Here is a 27933-nt window from a genome sequence, read left to right on the forward strand (position 1 = left end):
TAGGATATCCATCACTTTGAACATTTATCATTTCTTTCTGTTGGGATGTTTTAACTCTGATTCTGTTGGTCATGACAGTTGAGATTATGCTAAAAAATGATAAACAACTCTACAATCCCAAAGACTTTATGTACGAAGATATATTTATTACTTACACTGTGTGACCAATTCAGATGAGTGGGGTGATAAGTAGAGGGTTCTGCTCCAGGTGGTTTTTTCACACCATCTTATGTTTCCACAAGCTTAGTGTAATGCTTTCAGGGTTCACCACAGCAAGAACAGAATAGAGCTGGCAGATCATTCTCAGCAAATAAATGCTTTGTCTCAGAAATTATGATCTTACCCAAATCCCATTAGGCAAAACTAGGCCTAATGCCTCTGTCCAGCTACAGAACAGATCGGGAAAGTGTAATTCTCCTAAGTCTCAGGGATAGATGAAACTAGGATGTGGATGAGCATTGGAAGTGTCTTTAGCAATGATTTTTTTACGTTTTTTAGGGTGATTTTTCCTCCCTGAGTCATTAGGATAAAATGAAGTAATGTGTATGAAAGCACATAGGTAACTATAGATATGTGTGAGGTTTTTTTTAATTGAATACTCTTCTTCATATAAATTACTGAGCCATGAGTAATATCTCAAGCCAGAGGGGTGCAGATAGTTCTAGTTCCTTTTCTGTCTGGAAGTAATAAAGCTCTCATATGGAAGACCTACGTATTTGCATGAAGAGGGGTTGTTCTTTCAGTTTCTTGCTTTTTAAAAAACTTGAAGTCTTTTCTCTACTTAAAATACAAAAATTAGCTGGGCATGGTGGTTCATGCCTGTAATCCCAGCTACTCAGGAGGCTGAGGCAGGAGGCGGAGGTTCCGCTTGAACCCAGGAGGCGGAGGTTGCAGTGAGCCGAGATCATGCCATTGCACTCCAGCCTGGGCGAAACTCCATCTCAAAAAAAAAAAAAAAAAAACACACACACACACACAAACTTGAAGTCTTGATTTCTTGCAGGATTCTATTTTAAAACTGAGTGTTAGGCTTTTCTTGCATTGCTATAAAGAAATACCTGAGGCTGGATAATTTATAAAGAAAAGAGGTTTAATTGGCTCACAGTTCTGCAAGACTGTACAAGCATGGCATAAACATTTGCTTGGCTTCAGGTGGGGACCTCAGGAAGCTTACAGTCATGGCTGAAGGGGAAAGGGAAACAGGCACATCACATGGTGAGAGCAGGAACAAGAGGTGAGGAGGAGGTGCCACACTTTTAAACAACCAGAGCTCACAACAACTCTCTATTGGGAGAACAGCACCAAGAGGACGGTGCTAAACTGTTCATGAGAAATCCCTCCCGTGATTCAGTCACCTCCCACCAGGCCCCACCTCCAACATTGGGGATTACAATTCAACATGAGATTTAGAAGGGACACATATCCAAACTATATCAAGCTATTTCTTTATAATGTGAATAGTCCAGAGATTGGAATCAGTGTTGTGTTAGTTTTAAAACCATTGGTTATTTCTTTTTTTGAGACAGAGTCCCACTCTGTCGCTTAGTCTAGAGTACAGTGGCATGATCATAACTCACTGCAGCCTCCAACTCCTGGGCCCAAGTGTTCCTTCCAAGTAGCTAGAACCATAGGCGTGTGCCACCATGCTCGGCTAACTTTTGTATTTTTGTAGAGACAGAGTTTCCCTATATTGCCCAGGCTGGTCTCAAACTCCTGGATCAAGAGATCCTCCCACCTTGGCCTCCCAAAGTGCTGGGATTACAGGTGTGAACCACTGCACCTGGCTGGCATGTGTGATACATGCTGAAATTATACTGTGTATATTATACACATATGAATGAAATTATACTATGTGTATTATAATTGTGGCTTACATTTTTTCACTTAACAGTTTGTTTTGGAGATCTTTTCATGTCAATATATATAAATCCACCTCATTCTTTATAACTGTTTTCGTAATAAGGACAGGCCATAGTTTATTTGATTGACCTAATAATGAAATTAGAAATGGAGATTTCTAGGATTTTTTTTCTGTAGCAAACAATGCTGCAAGGAATACCCTGCACATGTTTGTGTACATCTCTTTGTACATGTTTCAGTAAATACCCAGAGGTAGAATTTTAATTCTGTATGTTATCATGGGGCCTTCAGTATAATGGAATTTCCCTTGTCTACACTGCTCTCTCTGACCTGGGAAAATGCAGTAAATATCTTCTAGATAATTTAGATTTCTGTAGTTGTCTAAAATGAGTCTTATGTTCTTATTTTGGAGATTTGTGATTATTTACTCAGTTTGGTGCAGAATGAAATGTAGAAGTACATGGTGGTATCATCAACTTGGCATGTAGCTAGCTGCCTTTGCCTAGATGGTAAGAAATAATAGAACCAGAAAGGCTTTGGGGTAATCCATTCAGGTAGGAAACTCAAATTTATATTACTAAAATTTTATCTCTTGGTCGCTCTGTGAGTTTTGAGTGTTTTCTCTTAAGGGAAAATTTACATATGTCAAAAGACAAATCTTAATTGTACATTTTTTTTTTTTTTTTGAGACAGTCTCATGCTGTTGCCCAGGCTGGAGTACAGGGGCATGATCTTGGCTCACTGCAGCCTCCGCCTCCTGGGTTCAAGCGATTCTCCTGCCTCAGCCTCCTGAGTAGCTGGGACTACAGGTGTGCACCACCACGCCCTGCTAATTTGTTTTGTATTTGTAGTAGAGACAGGGTTTCACTATGTTGGCCAGGATGGTCTCGATCTCCTGACCTTGTGATCTGCCCACCTCAGCCTCTCAAAGTGCTGGGATTACAGGCGTGAGCCACCACGCCCGGCCTTAATTGTACATTTTTGACAGTAGTTAACCTTATATAATTTATGTATTGTCAAGATAGAGAACTTTCCTGTCTCACTAGAAATTTCCCTGTCATTGGCTCCAGCCCCCTGGCAACCACTGTGTTGATATTGTCACCTTAGATTACCTTGGGTGGTTCTAGAATTTTTTTTTTTTTTTTTTTTTTTTTGAGACAGGGTTTTGCTCTGTTGACCAGGCTGGAGTGCAATGGCGTGATCATGGCTCACTGCAGCCTCGACTTCCCAGGTTCAACCTTTCCTCCTGCCTCAGCCTCCCAAATAACTAGGATCACATGTGTCTGTCACTATGCTAATTTTCTTTTTCCTTTTTTTCTCTCCGAGATGGAGTCTCGCTCTGTCGCCCAGGCTGAAGTGCAGTGGCATGATCTCAGCTCACTGCAACCTCTGCCTTCTGGGTTCAAGCAATTCTCCCACCTCAGCCTCCTGAGTAGCTGGGATTACAGGCACGCACCACCATGCCCAGCTAATTTTTGTATTTTTTAGTAGAGACCGGGTTTCGCCATATTGGCCAAGCTGGTCTCAAACGCCAGGCCTCAAATGATCCGGCCACCTCAGCCTCCCAAAGTGTTGGGATTACAGGCATGAGCCACTGTGCCCAGCCAACCTGGCTAATTTTTTGAAGAGACAAGGTCTCACTTTGCTGCCCAGGCTGATCTTGAACTCCTGGGGTCAAGTGATGCTCTCCCCTAAGCCTCCCAAAGTGTTGTGATTACAGGTATGGGCTACTGTGCCCATCCTGGTTCTAGATCTTATAAAAATGAAATTGTAGTCCTTTTGTGCCTGGCTTCTTCTCAGCATAATGTCTGTTAGATTTATCCATGATGTAATGATTATTAGAAGTTGGTTCCATTTTATTGCTGAGTGTATTTCATTGTATAAATGTGCCACAGTTGCCCACAATCTGTTGTTCTGTTGATGAACATTCGAGTTGTTTCTAAATTTTGGCTATTATGAATAAAACTTATATGACTTTCTCTTTTTTAAACGTGCAACACATTAAAATATTAGGCATTGTTATTCTGTACTTAACCACATTTTAATGTGTTTTATATACCAAATAACATAAATTTTGCACTGTTAAAAATCTGCAGCTTTTAATGATACATTTTAGGGGCTGGGCGCAGTGGCTCACGCCTGTAATCCCAGCACTTTGGGAGGCCGAGGCGGGTGGATCACGAGGTCAGGAGATTGAGACCATCCTGGCTAACATGGTGAAACCCCGTTTCTACTAAAAATACAAAAAATTAGCCGGGCGTGGTGGCAGGCGCCTGTAGTCCCAGCTACTCAGGAGGCTGAGGCAGGAGAATGACGTGAACCCGGGAGGCAGAGCTTGCAGTGAGCTGAGATTGCACCACTGCACTCCAGCCTGAGCGACAGGGTGAGACTCCGTCTCAAAAAAAAAAAAAAAATTACATTTTAGGAATGTAAGAAAATTATTTATATTAAGACACCATAAGATAGGCCTTCTAGACTGTAATAATACAGTGAATGCTCTTACTTGATACATTGGTTTCAGGATATTACCATTTTTATTCAAGTGTTTTTGTGGACATATGTTTTAATTTTTCTTGGATAAATTCCTAAGAGTGGAATTTCTGGGTAAAAGGGCAGGTATATGTTGAACTTAATAAAAACTGCTAAACCTTTTTTCCAAAAGGATTTTATCTTCTCTAGTAATGTACGAAAGTTCCTGTTGTTCCATATCCTTACCAATAGGTGATGTTGTCAGACTTTTTTTTTTAACAAAACAGGAAGAATGTGTTTAATACAGTATGAAATATTTCTTAATTGCAATTATTGTATTCTTACAGAAAACACACAAGTCCTTAAAATAATAACCTCATTTAAATTTAAGTTTAGTGCATCATACTATTCTAAATATCTGCCAGCATATACTACATAGACTGTTTAATTTGCCATTCTATTTAATGATCTCTCATTATAGTTCTTTTTTTCTTTTTAAAATTAAAAAAAAAATTCAGTGCTCTTTGGGTATCATTACAGTTTAAATTTTCCTTCATTACAATTTTCCATGTGCTTATTGCCCATTCATCTAGCTTCTCTTGTGAAGTTATTGTTAAAGTCTTTTGTCCATTTTTGGGTTGTTTATCTTTTCATTATCTTTATTCACTTTTGGAGTTCTTTATTCTGAATACAAGTCCTTCGTCAGACTCATTTTGTGACTATTTTCTCCTAGTCTGTGGCTTGTCTCTATAGTGGCTTTTGATGACAGAAGTTTTTAATTTTGATGTTCAATTTACCACTTTTTTTCATGATTATTGTTCCTGTGTCCAGTAAATCTCTGCCTTCTCTCAAATGGCAAAAATAGTTTCTGTGATTTATTTATTTATTTACTTTTATTATTATTATTATTATTTTTTGAGACAGTTTTGCTCCTGTTGCCCAGGCTGGAGTGCAATGGCACAATCTCAGCTCACTGCAACCTCTGCCTCCCGGATTCAAGTGATTCTCCTCCCTCAGCCTCCCAAGTAGCTGGGATTCCAGGCCTGCGCCACCATGCCCAACTAATTTTCTATTTTTAGTAGAGATGGGGTTTCCCCATGTTGGTCAGGCTAGTCTCGAACTCCCAACCTCATGTGATCCACCCGCCTAGGCCTTCCAAAGTGCTGGGATTACAGGGCTTTTTTTTTTTTTCCCCCTGAGACAGAGTCTTGCTCTGTTTCCCAGGCTGGAGTGCAGTGGCACGATCTCGGCTCACTGCAACCTCTGCCTACCAGGTTCAAGCCATTCTCCTGCCTCAGTCTCCTGAGTAGCTAGGACTACAGGCACGCGCCACCAGTCCCAGCTAATTTTTTTGTATTTTTAGTAGAGACAGGTTTTCACCATGTTGGTCAGGCTGGTCTTGAACTCCTGACCTCAAATGATCTGCCCACCTCCGCCTCCCAAAGTGCTGGGATTGCAGGCATGAGCCACCACGCCCGGCCTCTCCCTCTAATTTTTTCATGTAAACTTTGTGATTTTAGACTTTATGTCTGGCCCTATGATCTGTCTCAAACTAAATTTTTTATATGACTTGAGGTAGAGGTTAAGTTTCATTTCTTTACACACGGATATTTAGTTGTTCCAGCATCATTTCTTCCTCTCCCCATTGAATTTTTTTTTTTTTTTTTTTGGATACAGAGTTTTGCTCTTGTTGCCCAGGCTGGAGTGTAATAGCGCTATCTCACCTCACCGCAACCTCCGCCTACCGGGTTCAAGCAATTCTCCTGCCTCAGCCTCCTGAGTAGCTGGGTTATAGGCATGCACCACCATGCCCGGCTAATTTTGTATTTTCAGTAGAGACGGGATTTCTCCATGTTGGTCAGGCTGGTCTCAAACTCCCGACCTCAGGTGATCTGCCCGCCTCGGCCTCCCAAAGTGCTGGGATTACAGGCGTGAGCCACCTGCACCTGGTTGAATTGCTTTGATATCTTATAAAAAATCACTTAACCATAAAGTGTGGGTCCATTTCTGAACAGTAATCTAGTTCTTTCATTGATATGTCTATTCTTATGTCAAAGACATTACTTTGATTATTGTAGCTTTATAATAAGTCTTGAACTGATTAGTGTAAGTCTTCCATTTTTGTTCCTTTAAAGTTTGTTTTGTCTATTTCATGTCCTTTGCATTTTATAAATTTTAAAATTAGTTTGTAAATTTCTGTTTTTAAGAAAGACTACCAAGATTAAGATTAGGATTACATTGACTCTATAGATTAGTTTGGGGTAAATTGACATTTTAACAATACTGAGTTTCCCAAATCCATAAACATTTTATCTCTCTTCATTTATTAAGGCCTTCTTTAATCCCTTTTAGCAAAGTCTTATAGTTTTTATATAGAAGTTGTACATGCCTTTTGTTATATTTATTCCTAAGTAATTTATGATATTTTTCGTGAATTTTAGTGTCTGTTTATTTTCTGCCATTATAAAGAAATACAACTGGTTTCTGATATTAACTTTTACCCTGTGACCTTGCTAAATTCACTTACTAGTTCTGGTGTTTTTGTTTTGTTTTTTGTTTCTTAGGATTTTTCTGTAATTATGTCCTCTATGAATGGAGACAGTTTTACTTTTTCTTTTCTAATCTTTTTGCCTTTCTTTCTTGTACTCCATTGCTCTGGTGAAAGTGGATATTCTTTCCTTGTTCCCAATCTTAGGGAGAAATTCAGTCTTTCACTATTAAGTATGATGTTAAGTATAATTTCTCATATAACTTTTATCTCATTGAGGAAGTTCCCTTCTATTCCTAGTTTACTTAGGTTTTTAAAAAAATCATAAATGACTATTTCATGTTGTCAGGTACCTTTACTGCATCTGTTGAGATGATCATAGTTTTTCTTTTTTATTGCATTAGTTTGGTTGATTGCATTGTTTGATTTTTCACATTTTTTTTATTACTGGATGAATCCGGCTCTATTATCATGAATTATAACTTTTGTATATTGCTGGATTCAACTCATTAATGTTGTGTGAAGGATTTTTATCTCTGTGTTCCATAGAATATACCAATCTGGCATTCTCTTGTAATGTGTTTGTCCGGTCTTGGTTGTTAGGGTTATACTGGCCTTGTAAAACGAATTGGGATATATTCCTTCTTCCTTATTTCTGGAAGTATTTATGTAAAATTAGTGTGACTTTTTCTTAAATGTTTGGTAGAATGTGCCAGTAAAACAAATCATCAAGGCCTAGGGTTTTTTTGCAAGGAAGTATTTGGTAACAATTCAATTTCTTTGATATTTATTAGGGTTTTTTATAATTTTATTTCATCTTCTGTCAGTTTTGGTACTATATATTTTTCAAGGAATATATTTCATCATATAATATCAAATTGACATAAAATTGTGCATATTTCCTTTTGCTTTTGATGTCTGTGGTATCTATAATGATGTCTCTTTCTTTCCTGATAATAGTAATTTGTATTTTGTCTTTTAATCAATTTAATTTTTTCAAATAATAAGTTTTTAGCTTTGTTATTTTTGTCTTTTATCTATTTTGTTTTATTGATTTCTACTCTTATTATTCTTCCTTCTGCTTAGTTTGGATTTATGTTCTTATATTTTTTGACCCATGGGTTATTTAGAAGCACATTGCTTAACTTCCATGTATTTGAGGCTTTCTTAGATAACATATTGTAGCTTATTTCTAACAAAATTACACATTCTGTATGGTTTCAGTTTTGAAATTTATTGAAACTTGTTTTATGGACCCAGCAAGGTGGCTCACGCTTGTAATCCTAGCACTTTGGAGGGCTAAACTGGGTAGATAGCTTGAGCCCAGGAGTTCAAGACCAGCCTGGGCAACATGTCGAAACCCCATCTCTACCAAAAAAAAAAAAATAACAAAAATTAGCTGGACATGGTGGAGCACACCTGTAGTCCCAGCTATGTAGGAGGTTGAGTTGAGCCCACGAGTGGGAGGTTGCAACGAGCTGAGATTGTACCATGGTGCTCTAGCCTGGGCAACACAGCCAGACCTTCTCTCAACAAACAAAACTTGAAACTTGTCTTATGGTTCGGCAACATGGTCAGTCTTATTCCATGTGCATTGAAAAGAAGGTATATTTTGCAGTTGTTGGGTGTAATTATTGATATGCTTATAATTATTAATGTATTTGTTGATTTAGGTCTACCATTTGTTATTTGTTTTCAGTTTGTCCTTTTTTTTTTGTTCCTCTGTTCCTAATTTTCCTAATTGTATGCTGCCTTTTGGGTTAATTAGAATTGTAGCATTTCGTTTTGATTATTTTTTTGGCTTTTTAGCTGTTCTCTCGCATTTTTTAAAATGGTAACTCTAGGGATTATAATATGCATCTTTAACTTATCAAAGTTTGTTTTTACTACTTTGTGTAAAATAAACGAACCTTACATTTATGGTTACATTTGTTCCTCTCATCTTTTCTGCTTCTTGTCATATATATTGCACCTATAAACTTTTTTTTTTTTTTTTTTTTGAGACAGAGTCTCACTCTGTCGCCGAGGCTGGAGTGCAATGGCGCAATCTCAGCTCACTGCAACCTCGCCTCCCAGACTCAAGTGATTCTCCTGCCTCAGCCTCCCGAGTAGCTGGGATTACAGGCACCGCCACCACGCCTGGCTAATTTTTGTATTTTTAGTAGAGACGGGGTTTCACCATGTTGGCCAGGCTGGTCTTGAACTCCTGACCTCAGGTAATCCACCTGCCTCAGCCTCCCAAAGTGCTGGAATTACAGGCATGAGCCACCATGCCTGGCCAAAATGTTATAAACCTTACAATGCAATGTTACAATTTTTGCTTTAACACATTAGTCTTTTAAAGACATTAAGAAAAGACAGGAAAAAATATGTATAACCATTAATATTAACCCACATATATCTTGCTCCCAGGGATCTTCATTCTTTCCTGGACTAGAGGTTGGGAAGCTTTTTCTGTAAAGATCCAAGTAGAAAATATATTTGCAGTCTTTGTTGCATATTCTTCTTTTAATTTTTTTTTTCTTTCTTTTTTTGAGATGGAGTCTTGCTCTGTCCATTTCCCGGGCTGGAGTACAGTGGCATAACCACAGCTTGCTGCAGCCTTGACCTCCCAGGTTCAAGCAATCCTCTTACCTCAGCCTCCCAAGTAGCTGAGACTACAGGTGCATGCCGCCATGCCTGGCTAATTTTTAAATTTTTGTAGAGATGGGGTCTCACCGTGTTGCCAGGGCTGGTCTCAAACTCCTGGGCTCAAGCGATCCTCCCGCCTCAGCCTCCCAAAGTTCTGGGATTACAGGCATGAGCCACCAAACCCAGACTTCTTTTTTTAAATAGCTGTTTGAACATGTACAAATCATTCTTATGTTGCAGGTTGAACCAGAGGCTGTGGACCATTGTTGTTGACTTTCACTGTGGATTCTAATTATTAGTTATCTCAGTTTATGTTTATCTGAAAATGTTTTTATTGTCTATGGCCATACCACCCTGAATGTGCCCGATCTCATCTGAAAATGTTTTTATTTTGCACCTATTTTTTCTCCCTTTTTTTATTCTGGGAAAAACACACTCTTTCTCTACATTCTCATGCAACACTTCTGACACCAGGTATGTGGGTTTTTTTACCCTAAGGATTTCTCCAACTCTGGGGCTGGGTATCTTACAATTTAATTCAATTCAACTCTGACCCCGTCTACCAGGTGGTGTTGTCAGAATCCAAAGGCTAAGAGCTCAGTTTCACAAGTCTGCCCCCTACTTTAGACACCAGTTGCAATTAATGGTCATCTATACTTCTGATTGACGGGCTATATATTGGGGTCTCCATTAGCTCCTCTTTGGGTTGGATTAAGTTGCTAGGACAGCTTACGGATATTATAAAGGATACAGAAGAACAGCCAGATGGAAGAGACTTAATAGGGTAAGGTGTGGGAGAAAGGGTGAGGAGCTTCCATGTCCTCTCTGGGCATGCCACCCTCCTAACACCTCAGTCCCAGGGTGAAGTTCCAGCAACTTGGAAGTTAATTAAACCTTGTCAGATTTTTATAGGGGCCAGGCATGGTGGCTTATGCCTGTAATCCCAGCACTTTGGAAGACCAAGGTAGGAGAATCACTTGAAGCTAGAAGTTTAAGACTAGCCTGGACAGCATACCAAGATGCTGTCTCTACAAAGGAAAAATAGCCAGGTATAGTGGCTTGAGCCTGTAGTTCCATCTACTCGGGAGGCTGAAGTGGGAGGATTGCCAAAACCCAGGAGTTTAAGGTTGCAGTGAGCTGTGATCAGGCCACACTGCACTCCAGCCTGGGTGACAGAGCTAGACCCTATCCCAAGAAACAACAACAACAACAAAAAGTTTTTATAATAAAGAGCTTAATCTCCAACCCCACCCCTCCCCTCTTCCCAGATTTTGGTGGGTGAGTCTGAAAGCTCCAGCCCTCTTTGTCGTGGTCTTTCTGGTAACTGGCCCTGTACTGAGGCTGTCTAGGGGCTCTACACTAAGTCACCTCACAAGCATAAACTCAGATTTCTCGCCGTTAAGTGATGTTAGCTGTAGGTTTTTTGTAGATATTCCCTATCAAGTTGAGAAATATTCCTCAATATTCCTCTTCTGCCGGGAGTTTTTATTATGAATGGGCATTGCATTTTGTCAAAGCCTTTTTTTTTCTTCCAAAAATAGAGTTGTCCAGGCTGGAGTGCAGTAGTGAGATCATAGCTCACAGCAATCTTAAACTCCTGGACTTGGAATCCTCCAGCCTCATAGCTGGTACTACAGGCACACCACTGTGCCTAGCTAATTTTTATAAAAAATTTTTGCAGAGGTGGAGTCTTACTTTGTTGCCCCAACTGGTCTAACTTCTGGCTTCAAGCGATCCTCTCACCTCAGCCTCCCAAAGTGCTGGGATTACAGGTGTGAGCCACTGCACCAACTATCAAATGCTTTTCTGTGTGTAATTTTTCTTCTTTAGCCTGTTAATGTGATAGATTTACGTGATTTTCAGATGTTGAGCCAGCCTAGCATACATGGGATAAATTCTACTTGGTCATAGTGTAGAATTCTTTTTATACGTTGTTGGATTCAATTTGCTAATACTTTGTTATTTTCATGAAAGAGATTGTATTTTTCTTGAATTGTCTATGTCTGATTTTGACATTAGAGCAATGCTGGCCTAATAGAATGAGTTAGGAAGTATTCCCTCTGCTTCTGTCTTCTAGAAGAGATTGCGTAGAATTAGTATAATTTCTTCCTTAAACATTTGATAGAATTCACCAGTGAACCCATGCGAGCCCAGTGCTTTTGGTTTTGAAGGTTATTAGTTCTTGACTCAATTTCTTTAATAGATATAGGCCTGTTCAGATTGTTTGTACTCATTTTTGAAGGATATTTTTCCTGAATATTGAAGTCTGGATAGACTGTTTCTGGTTTTCTTCCTTTTCAACATTTTAAAGATCGTGATCCAATGTGTTCTGAACTCTGTTGTTTTGTTGATGTTAGCTGTTACTGGCATATCTATGTTACCTTGTGTGAAATGTGTTGGATTTTTCTAGCTGCCTTGAAGATTTTCTTGTTATTTTTGAATATTAGCAGTTTGACTATGATAGGCCTAAATATCTTTTCTGTATGTATTCTCTTGAGGTTTGTTTTTAGCCGATGTCTTCTACCAAATTGGTAAGTTTAGGTTATTATTTCTTCAAATATTTTTTCTGCCTTTGTTCCATTCCTAAGACTCCAGTTACACAGTGGTATAATTGAGTAACTAATTAGTACATGTATTAATATTATATAAAAATAGTATATGTGTAATATGAATATATTTACATAGAGATAGATACTGCATACTCAAAACATTTTAATACAAGGGTATATGATTGTAAAAGCTTGGAGATGATGGCTTTAGACAAATTACTAAGATCTCAGCGATCCTTGAGTGCTCTAGATGCACTGGCTTTGGCCCTACATACTTTTAATACGGTAGTCAACAATCAATACTGTAACTGTACACATTTGTCTTTTCTGTTAAATGATAGTTAAATGAGGACAAGGCTCTAGCTTTACTTTATATGAAAGCAAAAAGACTGGCTCTCAGATTGATGTTTAAACATCCACAAGTATTGTCTATAAGAGGCAAACTAAAATAGAAAGTCATTGAAAGTGGGAAGAGAAACAGTTAAGAAAAAAATACCAGGCAAATAATATGATACAAAAGAAAATTAAAGTAGCAGTTTTCATATAAAAGACACAAATAGACATTGTATGCTGGTAAAGAGAGCAGTAAGTAAAGAAAAAATATCTATAATAAACATTTATGCACCTAACTGTAGACTGTTTACAGCCTTGGCATATATCAAATGATAACTAGTAGGACTGCAGGGAGAAATGGAAAAATCAACAATTCTAGTTAAAGACTTTTAACACATTCCTCACAGGAAGTGATAAAGAAGATAAAAAGCAGAGTGATCTAAGATTTGAACAATAAAATTAATAAGCTTGCTGTCAAATATCTAGAGAACTCTGTCCCAACAGAATATATATTCTTTCAGGTACACACAGAACAATTACAAATTAATCTGTATAGTACTGGCATAAGGATAGATACAGATGAGTGGAATAGAAAAGAGAATTAGGCCAGGTGCGGTGGCCCATGCCTGTAATCCCAGCACTTTGGGAGGCCAAGGCAGGCAGATCACTTGAGGCCAGGAGTTCAAGACCAGCCTGGCCAACATGGCAAAACCTCGTCTCTACTAAAAATACAAAAATTAGCTGGGCATGGTGGCACACACCTGTAGTCCCAGCTACTCAGGGGACTGAGGCAGGAGAATTACTTGAACAGGGGAGGCGGAGGCTGCAGTGAGCTGAGATCACTCCACGCATTCCAACCTGGGTGACAGAGTGAGACTCCACTCAAAAAAGAAATTTGGAAGCTCTTCCAACCCAATCCTTTTGGATTTTTGTGGAGACTTCATTACATAACCATGATTGATTACATCATTGGCCACTGATGATCAGTTCACCAGCCCCCAGAGGTGGGGGTGGGGCTGAAAGTTTCAACCCTTTAATCACATGCTTGGTTCCCTTGGCAACCAGCTTCCATCCTAAAGTTCACAGTGGCTCCTACCTGTAGTCTCAGCACTTTGGGAGGCTGAGGCAGGGGATTGCTTGATCCCAGGAGTTGGAGACCAATCTGGGCAACATGGTAAAACCCCATCTCTACAAAAGATACAGAAATGAGCCCAGCATGGTGGCATATACCTTTACTCCCAGCTACCAGGGAGGCTGAGGTGGAAGGATTGCTTGAGTCCAAGAGGTTGAGGCTGCAGTGAGCCATGAGCATGCCACTGCACTCCAGCCTGGCTCAATAAAAAGAACAAGACTCTTCTGTCACCCAGGGGATTTCTGTGTCTGTAACTAGGGTTAAAGACTAAATTTTAGCACATCTACTAGCACCCTTATCTACAAGAGTTTTACGAGCCTGGTGTCAGGAACCAGGGGCAGGAACCAATATAGATTTCTTATTTTATACCCCATTTCATTTCATGGAATTGTCTAGATTCTCTTAAGATATGATCTATAAATGTATCTAACTGGCAGTATGAAGAAAGCAAATGAAACAACTCAGGGCACCCCAACCAACCTTTTGAAACTCTTCAGTCAGGATATCTTATGGCCATATTTGTTGTGTGAATACCAGAAATAGGGGCCATGTGAGGAGACCTGTATCATTCTGTGCAGTGAACCTATAGAATGTTTAATTTCCCTTTTTAATTAAAATTTAAGTAGAAATGTAAGTTCAAATGTTGTCTTCTTGCATTTCAGTTGATATTTTTGCCTTTCTAGGGATGCATACATATCACTTTGAAGACCCTTGGTCTCAAATACCTGTTTGGAAGAAGTTATTTGAAATTCCAAGATATGAATCTTAAGAATTCATAAATATTTTGAATATATTTCATATACATCTATGTGTTTTAATGTGTAATGTGATTTCCACAAATCTGTGGGAAAACACAAATTAAAACTTACTGTTCTAATATGTGCCTTGAAAGACTCCCTAGTACACATCCATTGTGGAGACGCAGGTCCTTAAACTGCTTTCATTGATCAAAGATCTGACAGATCTTTGGGAATGATACTTCCTTTTTTAAAACACCAAAAAACTTCACATTTTCATTCTTTTAGGATGGATTCCAATTTGAAATAATTCTGTTGTGAAATATATAGTTATTTTCTGACACTCTGATTTTTTTTTAACTTTACAGAGACTGTGCAGTTGATCCAACTTGTGTTTTGTGCATGGAGTGCTTTTTGGGAAGTATTCACAGAGATCATCGATATAGGGTTAGTAATGTCCAAATAATAACCATGCCCAGTATTGCATTTTATAATAAATATCTTTTCTTTCTTTTCAAAATGCAAAGATTTAACACTAAAATGGGGGGGGGGGGGTTTAAACAGTGTGTTTATTTAAATACCATTGGATATAGGATGCCAGTGTAGAAACAAATTATGAATCCACACTTCTTGGAGCATATGATTTTAAAAAGATAATAGAGATATCAGCTCTTCTGTATTGGTTTTCAACTAGTTTGTTTTTGCTATTTTTTAATGTTTATTAAAGAGGCATCTACTACAATGTAGGAGAGGACCCAACTCCAGCACCTACGACCCACCAGTTTAGTATTTTTTCACTGCTGTAATGCTGTCAGTACTTTTCAAAATTCAGGTATGTTTGTTTGCTTTTAAGTCAGGGACGCAGATAAATACAGATTATTCCAAATCCTGTCCTGGTTCCTCTATTGGAAATTGAAGACAGACCATGGAGATTCAAAGGGTAGGGTTGTTAGATGGAACTTTTCACCCTAATCATAAAACAGAATGGTAGAGAGGAATATTTTAATATTATTCTTAATTCAGGAGCCCATCTGGGTCAGAACTTTTCTTCCTGTTTGTTTTTATTTACTCTACCCAGGAGTTCAAAAATAATGAACTAAAACAGCTACGGGGCTGGGCGCAGTGGCTAATGCCTATAATTCCAGCACTTTGGGAGGCCAAGACAGGCGGATCACGAGGTCAGGAGATCAACACCATCCTGGCCAACAATGGTGAAACCCCATCTCTACTAAAAATGCAAAAATTAGCCAGGCATGGTGGCGCATGCCTGTAATCCCAGCTGCTCAGGAGGCTGAGGCAGGAGAATCACTTAAACCTGGGAGGCGGAGGTTGCAGTGAGCTGAGATCACACCACTGCACTCCAGCCTGGGCAACAGAGCGAGACTCCATCCCAAAATAAAAAATATAAATAAATAAAAACCCAGCTACAAAATTGGGCTACTTATATTCTTGTCTGTTCATTAGTCTCATAAATCAGTAAAAGAGGCCCAGTTTCCTTTAAGCTGTTCTGCCTGTGTTTGGTAACTGAAACAAGCACGTGTCGTTTTCCAAATGACTCCTACCCACATTTCTTGGCATATATCTTTGCATTCCCTGGGAATAGTTGTCATTTATAGGGTTACATTAATTATATTGTGATATATAACACAAATACTTACTTTGGGCAGAATATAATAGGGCTTATTCTAAAATTTGCTGTATCTAATACCTGTTAGTAAGCTCTTCCTCGTACTATTTTAAGAAAAGCAGAATTTCTAGTCTACCAATTATTAATTCTGGTTCTGTGATGCCAGATTTCTTAAGTCATTGCCCTGTCTTAAGGAATTATGAATAATTCCTGAACGTTGCAGGTGGTGAAAAGCTTTTATTATTAGGCAGTCTACTTTTGTATTTCCTGAGCCCCTATTACTTGTCCTTTCAAAGAGTGGCTATTTAAGGTGTATTAGAGAAGAAAAATTAACTATTTCTATAGTCTTTGTTGGTTAATTTCTCCAAAGCAAATGCAGCACTCTTAGACTCTAGGAGACAGCAACTAGAGGAATCTGTATAACCCCCGAGTCTATTGTGTTTATAGCATCACAACCTGTAGCGTAGATATCAGCATTATACCAATTTAACCAAAACCCAGCAGGAAAACCCTTGTGATCCTCGTGATTTTCCTAATTAAGGAAGTCATGTAGGCAAACATTACAAAGTAGCTTATTTTATTTTGAAATCACTTAGATTAGCTTATAGGCTTATTTAAAATAAACTTTAAAACATTGAGAGGTTTGGCATTTTATCTAATTTTATGCCTCCAAAGAAATTAAACACTTAAGCAATGGTATTTCCTTAGCACTTGATATTCTTATTTATTGTCTGATAGCCCTCAGTAAATATTTATTGACAAGATACTTTGCAATTTTTTCCCAAGATGACAACATCAGGAGGTGGAGGTTTCTGTGACTGTGGTGATACTGAAGCTTGGAAAGAGGGTCCTTACTGTCAAAAACATGGACTTAACACCTCTGAAATTGAGGAAGAAGAGGTAAAAACATTTTCACAAAGTTGTTTTTAACCCAAGTTTGAAATATTTTTAGAAATAGTCATTAGATGATGTGAGAAATGGATAAGCGAATAGTACTTCCACTATTGACAGTGACTAGTTTACTTTGAAAGTTCTTTGCATTTTGTGGATGCTGTACGGTTGCTAATAGTACACAGTTGAAATTCTGGAAATTTCGTTTAATTCTGATTTTTTATTTGGTTGGAGTTTTAAGCATACTTGAAGTTTATTTGAGTACTAACTTATGATTGAGAGGATTATTTTTCCCACATGTGTAGACCAGTTAACTAAGTTGAGTTTTGTATATCTTTATTACAACAAAGACTTTTGGGGCCAGATAGCTTTCTTTTCTGTTACCATACATAACAGCCAATCCCAATCATCATCTCCTGGTTTCCATTATCATTGGTTATGTGATGGGACCATGTGTAGTGATGATAGCTCAGTACAAATAATTCCCACTGCTTACTGTGTTTTTCAAATTGTTGATCCTGCATTATTTTTCTTAAATGGATTTGTAATGGAATAGTAGACTCCCACAAAATAAATGCTTAAATCTCTGCTGCTTTTTTTAAAACTTCCAAAACTTTCCATATATTTCTAATAACTCACTTAACTGTAATTATACAATGATAAAATCTTTCAATGGTATGCTACAATAGATTATGTTTTATTATTTTTAATTGACAATAATTGTACATATTTATGGGGCACAGCGTGATATTTATGGGGCACAGTGTGATATTTTGATACATACATACAATGTGTAATGAGCAAATCAGGGTAATTAGCATATCCATCACCTCAAACATTTAACATTATTTGGTATTGGAAACTTTCACCATTCGCTCTTCTAGCTATTTGAAAATATACAGTAAATTGTTAATTATAGTCGTGCTATAGTGCTATAGAACATTAGAACTCATTCTTTCTATCTATCTTTGTTCTTGTATCCGTTAGCCAACCTGTGGCAGTCCCTCTTCTGCTATATTTTATGATAATTTGTTGTATAGTTCAAGATCCTTCTTTCAGATTTTATTATTTTTAAATGGCAGGGGAATAGGTACACTCAAATACTTCTACATTGTTAGTAGGCCTCATATAGATTTGGGGCAAGTGGACATCAATAGCCCTTCCTCAGCCAGGCAAGGTGGCTCACACCTATAATCCTAATACTTTGGGAAGCCAAGGCGGGTGGATCACTTTAACCCAGGAATTTGAGACCAGCCTGGGCAAATGGCAAAACCTCATCCCTACAAAAAAACACAAAAATTAGTTGGGTGTGGTGGCACGTGCCTGTGGTCCCAGCCACTTGGGTTGGGGGTGCTGAAGTGGGATCCGCTTGAGCCATGGGAGGCAGAGGTTGCAGTAAGCCAAGATCATGACCCTGTCTTTAAAAAAAAAAAAAGAAAAAAAGTTCTTCCTGGTACCCATACCCTACAGGTCTCAAATATATTTTATCAGAATGACCAAAGCTTTTGATGTACAAATCAAAATTTATACAAAATGATTCAGTGCTATGGAAAACATGTTTTGTTTGTGTTTCATTTGCTTTGTGAAAGTGTTCTGTAATTTACTACAGTAAGATGCCAAGTGATCAAGGTTCCAGATTTTTCCACTTCTATTGGAGAAGCTCCATTTTTATATAGTTGATTGGGGTTCTGTATGTAGAAATACAGGATAAATAAAGATATATTTGAAAAAAAAAGAATTGTGCTTTAGAAAAAGGTTAAAAACCACTCGTATAAAACTTTAGGACTGCGGGAGAAAGTATATATCTGTATATCCAAGCCATGTATCCAAAAAGGATCTAGTATGCAGAGTTTAGATCTTACAACTCAACAGTAAAAAGATAACCCAATTTAAAAATGGGCAAAAGACTTGAATAGACATTTTTACAGAGAAGATATATGAATAATCAATAAACACATGAAAAGATGCTGAACATCATTAGTCATTAGGGAAATGCAAAATCAAAACCACAGCGAGATACTGCTTCACCCTCAGTAGGATGACTATTAAAAGTAATAACAAGTGTTGACAAGGATATAGAGAAATTAGAACACTTGTATATTGCTAGTGGAAACAGAAAATGATTCAGTGCTGTGGAAAACAGTTTGGCTGTTCCTCAAAATATTAAACATTACCATATATTTCACACCTAGATATATACACAAAAGAATTGAAAACCGAAGTTGAGCAAGTACATGCACACACATGTTGTAGCAATGTTGTTCACAATAGTCAAAAGATAGAAACAGCCCAAATGTCCCTCAGTGAATGAATGGATAAACAAATTGTGATAATGTACATACAATGGAATATTTTTCATCCATAAAAAGGAATGAAGAACTGATACATGCTACAACATGCATGAACCTGTAAACATTAAGTGAAAGACGCTAGACTCAAAAGGTCACATATTGTATGATTCCTTTTATATGAAATATTCAGAATAGATAAATCTGTAGAGAGAAAAAACAGATTGGTAGTTGCCAGGGGCTGGGGAAGAGGAAAATGGAGAGAAATGGCTTAGTAGGTAAGGGGTTTTACTTTGGAGTGATGGAAATGTTTTGGAACTAGATTGTAGTAGTTGCACATTATAATAAATGTACCAAGTACCACTGAGTTGTTCACTTTAAAATGGTTAATTTTATGTTCTGTAAATGTCATGTCATTTATTTGGAAAAGATACTTTAGGACTTCTGTTACCTTTTTTATCCCTGTGTTAGAGTAGACTTAAAATAATTTTCTAAGGAAAAGTTTTGATCTGCCTACATTTGCTCTGTTGGCTTTATCCTTATACATTAGTGGGATGGCTATCCAACAGTCCAAGCTCTACTTAATTTCCTGAATTTTAAGAAGACACCAGCAAGCTCCCCTGCCTAGCCAAAAGTCATGCAATCCTGCCTGGAGAATGTATACTCCTGGAACTAGACAAAGAATAAAGCCTTCCAAACTCTACCATTTAATTTATATTTAAGAGTTTAATTAAGGCCAGGCGCAGTGATTCATGCTATAATCCCAGCCCTATGGGAGGCCGAGGTGGGCAGATCACTTGAGCCCAGGAGTTCAAGACCAGCCTGGGCAACATGGCAAATCCCCATCTATACAAAAATTACAAAAATTAGCCAGGTATGGTGGCGTGCACCTGTAGTCCCAGCTATTCAGGAGGCTGAGGTAGGGGGATCACCAAAGCCAGGGGAGATTGAGGATGCAGTGAGCCGTGATTGTACCACTGCCCTCCAGCCTTGGGCGACAGAGTGAGACTCTGTCTCCAAAAAAAAAAAGTTTAAGAGAAATGAAGTCAGCTGGGCGTGGTGGCTCACACCTGTAATCCCAGCACTTTGGGAGGCTGAGGCAGGCGGATCACCTGAGGTCAGGAGTTCGAGACCAGCTTGGTCTCGAACATGGAGAAACCCTGTCTCTACTAAAAATACAAAATTAGCCGGGCGTGGTGGCACATGCCTGTAATCCCAGCTACTCGGGAGGCTGAGGCAAGAGAATCGCTTGAACCTGAGAGGCGGAAGTTGTGGTGAGCCAAGATTGCGCCATTGCACTCCAGCCTGGACAAGAATGAAACTCCATCTCAAAAAACAAAAAATAAAAAGAGAAATGAAGTCTTCAAGGGTAAGACTATAAGATATTAAGACAGCATTGTGTTTAACATACCTGTTCCCAGTAACTGTTGAACATAATTTTTTTGTCATACATTTAGCCTACATCTTCCGAAAAAGCTGGGGGAAACCTGGTGATATACTTATAGAAATGCTATGCAGGAGTTCTACAGGTCTTCTTATCTCTTTGCATTTGGGGGTGAGATATTTCTTCATTGTATAGGACAGGGTTCAGCAAGCTCTGACTCCTACAAGCCAAATCTTGTCCACAGCCTGTTCTTGTGTCTGTTTTTAAATAGTTGAAAAAAATCAACAGAATTGTATTTTGTGACATGAGAAAATTATATGAAATCCAAATTTCAGTGTCCATAAATAAAATGTTATTGAAGCACAGTCATGCTTAAATTTTAACGTAGTATTTGTAGCTGTTTTCCCATTACAAACAAAATTGAGTAGTTGCAGCAGAGACCCTATAGCCTGCTAAGACTGAAATACTATCTCCTTTACAGAAAAAGTTTGTTGACCCTAGGTGTAGGCTACTGAAAGCATTGTGTTTCGCCTACTCAGTTCCCACTCCCTAGATGTCACTAGCGTCTTCCACTACAGTGACAAAAAAAAGATGCCCAGCTAGGTTTGCAAATGGCCCCTTGGGGTGTGGGAGTGAGTGGGGAGGTTGGTGAGATGTACCTCTCCCAATTGAGAACCAACACATGATATGTGGTATCTCCTTTGTTAGTCTTTATAGGAGTCCATAAGGAATTTCTCTTAGGTCTCTGTATTAAGAAATGTTAGGTTTCTCCTGGTGTGAATCTCCTAACTGATTGTGTTTCCTTTTGTTGAGACTTCTGGAAAAAGAGCCAAATGGTTGGAAACAGCCTGCCTGTAGTAGCTGTGTGAAAATTTATGTGATCTCTATCTATATATAGATGTTACCTTGACTATGGTTTATTTTCCTATCTTTGTTTTCGTTTACCTGCTTTTTACATCTTTTTTTATATACCACTCTATTAGGTGCATTCTTTAAAAAAATTATTTTATTTTATTTTTAGAGACATGGTTTTTATTACTGTGTTGCCCAGGCTGGTCTTCAACTCCTGAACTCAAGCAGTCATCCTGTCTCAGCCTCCCAAGTAGCTGGGATGTAGATGTATTCTTAAGTTGCTGTAAATCCTATTTGGAATTAGATTTAATTAAATAAGAAATATTAACTGAACAACAACCTAAGTGAAGATTTTTGTAATCTGAAATTTCACTCACAAATGCTGCTCCCATCTATTTGAATTCAGATCAGTAATTATTAATAACTAGATGTTAATGGTGACTATTTGGTCTATCTCATTTAATTCCCGAAACAGCCTCATAAGATAGATAATGCTGTTACCAATATTTTATAAATAATTGAGTTTTAGGCTGAGGTGGAGGATCACTGGGAGCCCAGGAGTTTGAGGTTACAGTGAGGTATGAGCCTGGATGAGAGAGACCCTCTTAAAGAAAAGAAAAAAGAGAGAAACTTGAGTTTTAGAAGATAGAAAAAACTTGCCCAAAGTGTCCCACATAGCAAATTATGGGACTGGGATTTAAACCTATGTAGTATAGACTCCAGTAATGATACTCTTAACATAGTAACTTATACTGGTTTTAAAAAGCATTTTTAGCAGAATTATTGCGTGGTTTGGGGTTTTGTTTTGGTTTTTGTTGTTGTTGTTATGTTTTTGTTTTTGTTTTTTGTTTTTTTTGAGATGAGGTCTTGCTCTATTTCCCAGGCTGAAGTACAGTGGTGCAATCATGGCTCATTGCAGCCTTGACCACATGGACTCAAGCGATTTCTCCCACTTCAGCCTCCCCAGTAGCTGCGACCACAGGCACGTACTCTGCTAGGCTGATCTCAAACTCCTGGGGTCAAGCAATTCTGCCTCTGCCTCCGAAAGTACTGGGATTACAAGTGTGAGCCACCACGCCCAGCTAGAATTGTTTTTTTAAATGAAAATCTAATTTTAAAAAATAATAAAGCACATTAAAGTGGTATTAATAATAGATTTATTTTTTGTAAATTGAAACGTGTGTTATTGTTAGAAAGTCAGTTTATGAGATAATTGAGGTTGTTTTGATGACTGCAGCGTCTAGTTTATTTCTATATTTTTAGTTGGGCAGTATAGAGAAAATCTTCATTCATACCTACATTGCATATGATAACAGTTAAAATCTTTATTGTAATACATGCTTGCATTTTACAAATTCAAATATTACAGGAGTATACTGCATAAAACATAAAGTTCTCCATAATTCCTACTGCCTTCTAAAATAACCACTAACAACCTTTTTAACAACATGCCTTGCATTCTTCTAGCTTGAAAGAATAGTAAATCAAAGTAGACTCACCAACAGATGAACATTCTGTAGCATAAATATAATCAAAGAGCTAAAATTATTAGTAATAATAGATAATACAATAGGATGTCATTTATTGTTCCAACTGATTTATGCTATGAAAAGGGCAATCTGAGCAGGAATGTCTTAGTCTTTCCTGACGTTTAATTTACCATCATAACATTAGTAGACTTGTACAGGTGTAACATCTCTTCAATGCAGAAATAATTCTTTATGATGAGTGACACATTTCTTAGAGGTTAAAATTTGTGTACGGAGATGGCAGAAGAATCTGTCTAGGCCTGCCTCAAACTGGGTTAATGTAGCAAAAAAAAAAAAATTATCAGTTGGTGTTCCAATATGGAATGTAACACATTTTAGAGTGTATTTTTTCTGTTGCCCAGGCTTGGAGAAGTGTAGTGGCAAGATCATGGCTCACTTTAGCCTCCACCTGTCAGGCTCAAGCAGTCCTCCCACCTCAGCTTCCCAAGCATGCACCACTACTCTCTGCTAATTTTTAAATTTTTTTTGTAGAGATGAGGTCTCACTGTATTGCCCAGGCTGGTCTCAAACTCCTGGGCTCAAGCAGTCCTCCCACCTCAGCCTTGCAAAGTGCTGGGATTATAGGCATGAGACACAATGTTCGGCCTAGAATATATTTTGGAACTGACATTTTTATTCAAGTAGGACATCTCTACCATGCCCTGGGATTTTTGTAAAATAGAGTTTGGAAACTATTGGTTAGGATTCTCAAGAATTGGTGGTTGTCTCTGTTCCAGGACCATTAAAGTTTTATAAACCCTATTTATCAAACTCTTCAATCCTTAAATGTTTTTGTCTTATGGGATATAACTGTAAGAAATGGAATGACTGTTTGGTGAGATAATAGCACCAGGAAAGCTGAATTTTGATTCCACTTTCTATTTTGGTGTAGTATGAGGTTCATATTATTATTAATACCTACTCTTGTTTGAATCCCCAGGAGGGACCAGCTCTGATTCTTTCTGTATACAAGTGATTTCACCATGTCAGTTATTTCTAAAGCCTCTGTAACAAATAGTAATAAACCTTGCTAGCAGAAACAATAAATAAAAAACTTCCCTGGGTGCGGCTGCTCACACCTGTAATCCCAGCACTTTGGGAGGCCGAGGCAGGTGGATCACCTGAAGTCAGGAGTTTGAGACCCGCCTGACCAACATGGAGAAACCCCATCTCTACTAAAAATACAAAATTAGCCAGGCGTGGTGGCACATGCCTGTAATCCCAGCTACTCAGGAGGCTGGGGCAGGAGAATCGCTTGAACCCGGGAGGCGGAGGTTGCGGTGAGCCGAGATTGTGCCATTGCACTCCAGCCTGGGCAACAAGAGCGAAACTCTGTCTCAAAAAAAAAAAAAAAAAAAAAAACCTCGATGGGACATATAAAGCAGCCTGTATGAGAAGAGTTATAGGTAAAAGGTGCTATAAAAATTTGAAAAATCTGCTTCTTACTGAGAAGAGGAAATTTACCTTCTTCAAGCTCTAGACCCATCTGTTTTAGGCATCTTTGTCCTTTTTTCTCCATTCTTTTTTTTTTTTTTTTTTTTTTTGATGGAGTTTTGCTCTGTTGTCCAGGCTGGAGTACAGTGGCATGATCTCGGCTCCCTGCAACCTCCGTCTCCCGGGTTCAAGTGATTCTCCTGCCTCAGCCTCCTAAGTAGCTGGGATTACAGGCATCGCCACCACACTCAACTAACTTTTATATTTTTAGTAGAGATGAGGTTTCACCACATTGGCCAGGCTGGTCTTGAACTCCTGACCTCAGATGATCCACCCACCTCAGCCTCCCAAAGTGCTGGGATTACAGGCATGAGCCACCGTGCCCAGCCAAGCCACCGTGCCTGGCCCCTTTTTTTTCTTTTCTTTTCTTTTTGAGACAGAGTCTCACTCTGTCACTCAGGCTAGAGTGCGGTGGCGCACAATCTCCACTCACTGCAAGCTCTGCCTCCCCGGTTCATGCCATTCTCCTGCCTCAGCCTCCCAAGTAGCAGGGACTACAGGTGCCCTCCACCACGCCCGGCTAATTTTTTGAATTTTTTTTAGTAGAGACGGGGTTTCACTGTGTCAGCCAGGATGGTTTCAATCTCCTGACCTTGTGATCCACCTGCGTCAGCCTCCCAAAGTGCTGGGATTACAGGCGTGAGCCACTGCACCCGGCTGCCCATTCTTTTATTCCACCTCCTCCATTTGTTTTATATCAGTTCCATTAGGCTCATCTTTGGTGTGGGTATGCAAAAATGTTCTGTCTCCATATATATGTGTTTGTGTGTGTGTGTATGTGTATATATATACATTCACATTAATATATACAAACATAATATATTTACATATTTTATAAAATATGTATTATATACTTTATAAAATAATTATATATTATATGAATATTAAATACATATTTTATATTTTCCACTACTTTTTATTTTTATGCATTTTGTGTGTGTGTGTGTGTGTGTGTGTGTGTGTATTTATTTTCAGGGATCTGCTGATTCCCATCCCATGATGTTGGAACATATTGCTATTTTAATTTGAGAAATGAAAATAATGCTACTTAGCCATTAAACTAAAGAGTTTAGATTTAAGATAAAGCATTAAGATGAAAGATAGTGCAAAACATTTTGCCAGCCTTGACTGAAAATTACCTTGATTAAACATAGCATAAAGTAATACTTTTTTACATTACCCTAGAAATTCAGTGACTCTTTCACTGTTAAGTCTAATGTATGAAGTTCCCTGTTAACATGCATGCACGTCTCACCCTGCTGAGAGAAAGTAGACAAGAGAGTGCTTCTCACAACATCAACGGGCAGTTTTCTGAAAGTCATGAGTTCTCACCTTTAAAACTGTCAAAATCAAGCTCTCTTTTATACCTATAAAACTCAATATTGCTTGCCCTTCCTAGGTAATAGTCCTTTGTGTATTCTAGAAATTGGGGGTTAGTAAGATATGAAGCTATAAAATTGGTTTGATATTAGGTTTTTGAGATCATGGAATACCATTCTAAAATGTTTAGATTTGTTCATTAGGCATTTGAGTGCCATTGAATATTTTGATTGAATTGATTCAATAACTGGGATTATTCTGAACTAAAAATTTTAAGAAGCTTTATTTGGTAGGGTGGTAATGTATAGGATCAAATTCATTGAAGAGAAGCTGAAGCTGGAAGACCAGTCAACTTTTTACTATACTATTTTGAGGGATGGAAGCGGAATGAAAATTAATGTACATGGTTGCCCTTTTTTTCTTTTTTTTTTTTTTTTCCTGTTGTTTCTTTCAGGATCCTCTTGTTCATTTATCAGAAGATGTGATAGCAAGAACTTATAACATTTTTGCTATTATGTTTCGGTATGCAGTAGAAATATTAACCTGGGAAAAAGAAAGTGAATTGCCAGCAGATTTAGAGATGGTGTAAGTATAACCTGTTTATTCTTCATGTATGAAGAACTGCTATATTTTAACTTTAACACAGCTAGTATAGGGCATAATCATTTTTTAATAATGAATTTTTAGCAGAACAATAACCTCGATTTTATAGTTTTAAAACATGTGATCCATTTAATTGGTGGAGATTTCTTCCTGTTTGGTTGGCTGGTTGGTTGATTAGTTGGTTTGTAGCCATATTTAAACTTTGTCATAGCTCTAGGACTAGTTTCACGCATAACCAGTTTTCTCTTCTTTGATTGTATGATAAAATGATAGATTAACTTTACAACTTTACTTTTTGTTTTGTTTATTATATGTTAATATCATTACAGGAAATGAACTCTTTGATATAAATGAGGTTTCTGGTTTGAATACATGCTCAAATTCAATTTTAATCATTTTGATTCAAATTTTTAATAAAATGTATTCCACACTGTGCTTTTTTAGTGTACATCTACCATTTTTACTTAAATTATTGACGTTACAAACTTGTGGCCAGGGAGCTGGATTCTGCCACAGACATATTAAGATGAGGGCTTTATTTTCCTTGTTAGTGTGCTTGTCTCAAACAACCTTCTTTCTTACTTAGAAGTAAGACCAAGCTTGTTGGAATTAGTCATAGTTTAGAATGAATACAAGCTGGAATGAGGATCTGAGGGACATTGGTGCCATTTCTTTTTTGCTTTCTCAATTGTGTTTCAGATAAAGTTGTAGGTTTTCTAATAAAATGAGGTGACTATACCTTTTTGGAAATGATGAAAATGACTCAGTACCTCACGATTTTTACTATAGTATTGTTGTCGTATAGTATACTGTACTATACTGTAGTATCCTAGTTCAAATTAATTTCATTTGGGGACAGCATGGCCCCCTAACTGGACTGCCATGTACACTCTTGCCCCTTACAATTCATTCTCTACACTGCATCAAAGTGAACTTTAAGGCAATTCTGATTATATGTCCTATCTCAAATTTTTGGTTGTCCTTAGGATGGCAAAAATCAAAATATATTATATGCTGGCTTGGCACAATGGCTCATGCCTGTGATCTAGCACTTTGGGAGGCCAAGGCAGGTAGATCACTTGAGCCCAGGAGTTGGAGACCAGCCTGGGCAACATAGTAAGACCCCGCCTCTACAAAAAATTAAAAAATTAGCTGGGCAGGGTAGTGCATGCCTGTAGTCCTAGCTATTCATGAGGCTGAGGCAGGAGGATCAGTTGAACCTGGGTGGTTGAGGCTGCAGTGAGCCATGATTGTGCCACTGCACTCCAGCCTGGGCAACAGAGTGAGACCCTATCTCAAAAAAAAAAACAACAAAAAAAAACCATTATAAACTGTTCCAAGATTTCTGTCTCTCTCCAGACCAGACTAGTGTCATACTAATCTCCCCCTTCTTCCTTGTGCTCCATCTCCCAGTATTTACCTTTGCACCTTAGCACCTTTGCTTTCACCTGACTCTAGCCCATGGTTTCTCAACCTTGGCACTATTGGAATTAGGGGCCAGATTAATTTTTTGTTATGGGGGCTGTCTGGTGAATGCAAGATATTTAGCAGCATCCCTGGCTTCTACCCACTAGATGCCAGCAGCACCGCAAGCCCCAGTCTTGACAACCAGAAATGTCTCCAGATGTTGCCAAATGGTCAACTATGAGAGGTGGAGGGGAATTGCCCCCAGTTGAGAGCTACTGATAGCCAATTCTGACTTCAGGTCTCAGATTACTTCTCCAAGAGTTCTGTGAGCTCCCAGGC

The 27933-nt window shown here is 38.3% G+C and overlaps 1 protein-coding gene across 7 annotated transcripts in view; it reads left to right on the plus strand.

Annotated features, from left to right (window-relative positions):
- The window catches only part of UBR2 (ubiquitin protein ligase E3 component n-recognin 2), a 129044-nt gene that overhangs the window by 14238 nt on the left and 86873 nt on the right, over positions 1-27933 (plus strand). For all 7 annotated transcript variants that reach the window (XR_010126837.1, XR_010126838.1, XR_010126839.1 and 4 more), the window contains exons 3-5: positions 14568-14646; positions 16613-16726; positions 26039-26169. Coding sequence is in view for 4 of the 7 variants with exons in the window: in XM_054493387.2 (XP_054349362.2) it covers positions 14568-14646; positions 16613-16726; positions 26039-26169 (324 nt within the window). In the remaining 3 variants the exon portion in view is untranslated. The remainder of the gene's footprint in view (positions 1-14567; positions 14647-16612; positions 16727-26038; positions 26170-27933) is intronic.

This window comes from Pongo pygmaeus, chromosome 5 (assembly GCF_028885625.2).
Source record: "Pongo pygmaeus isolate AG05252 chromosome 5, NHGRI_mPonPyg2-v2.0_pri, whole genome shotgun sequence".
Lineage (NCBI taxonomy): Eukaryota > Metazoa > Chordata > Mammalia > Primates > Hominidae > Pongo > Pongo pygmaeus.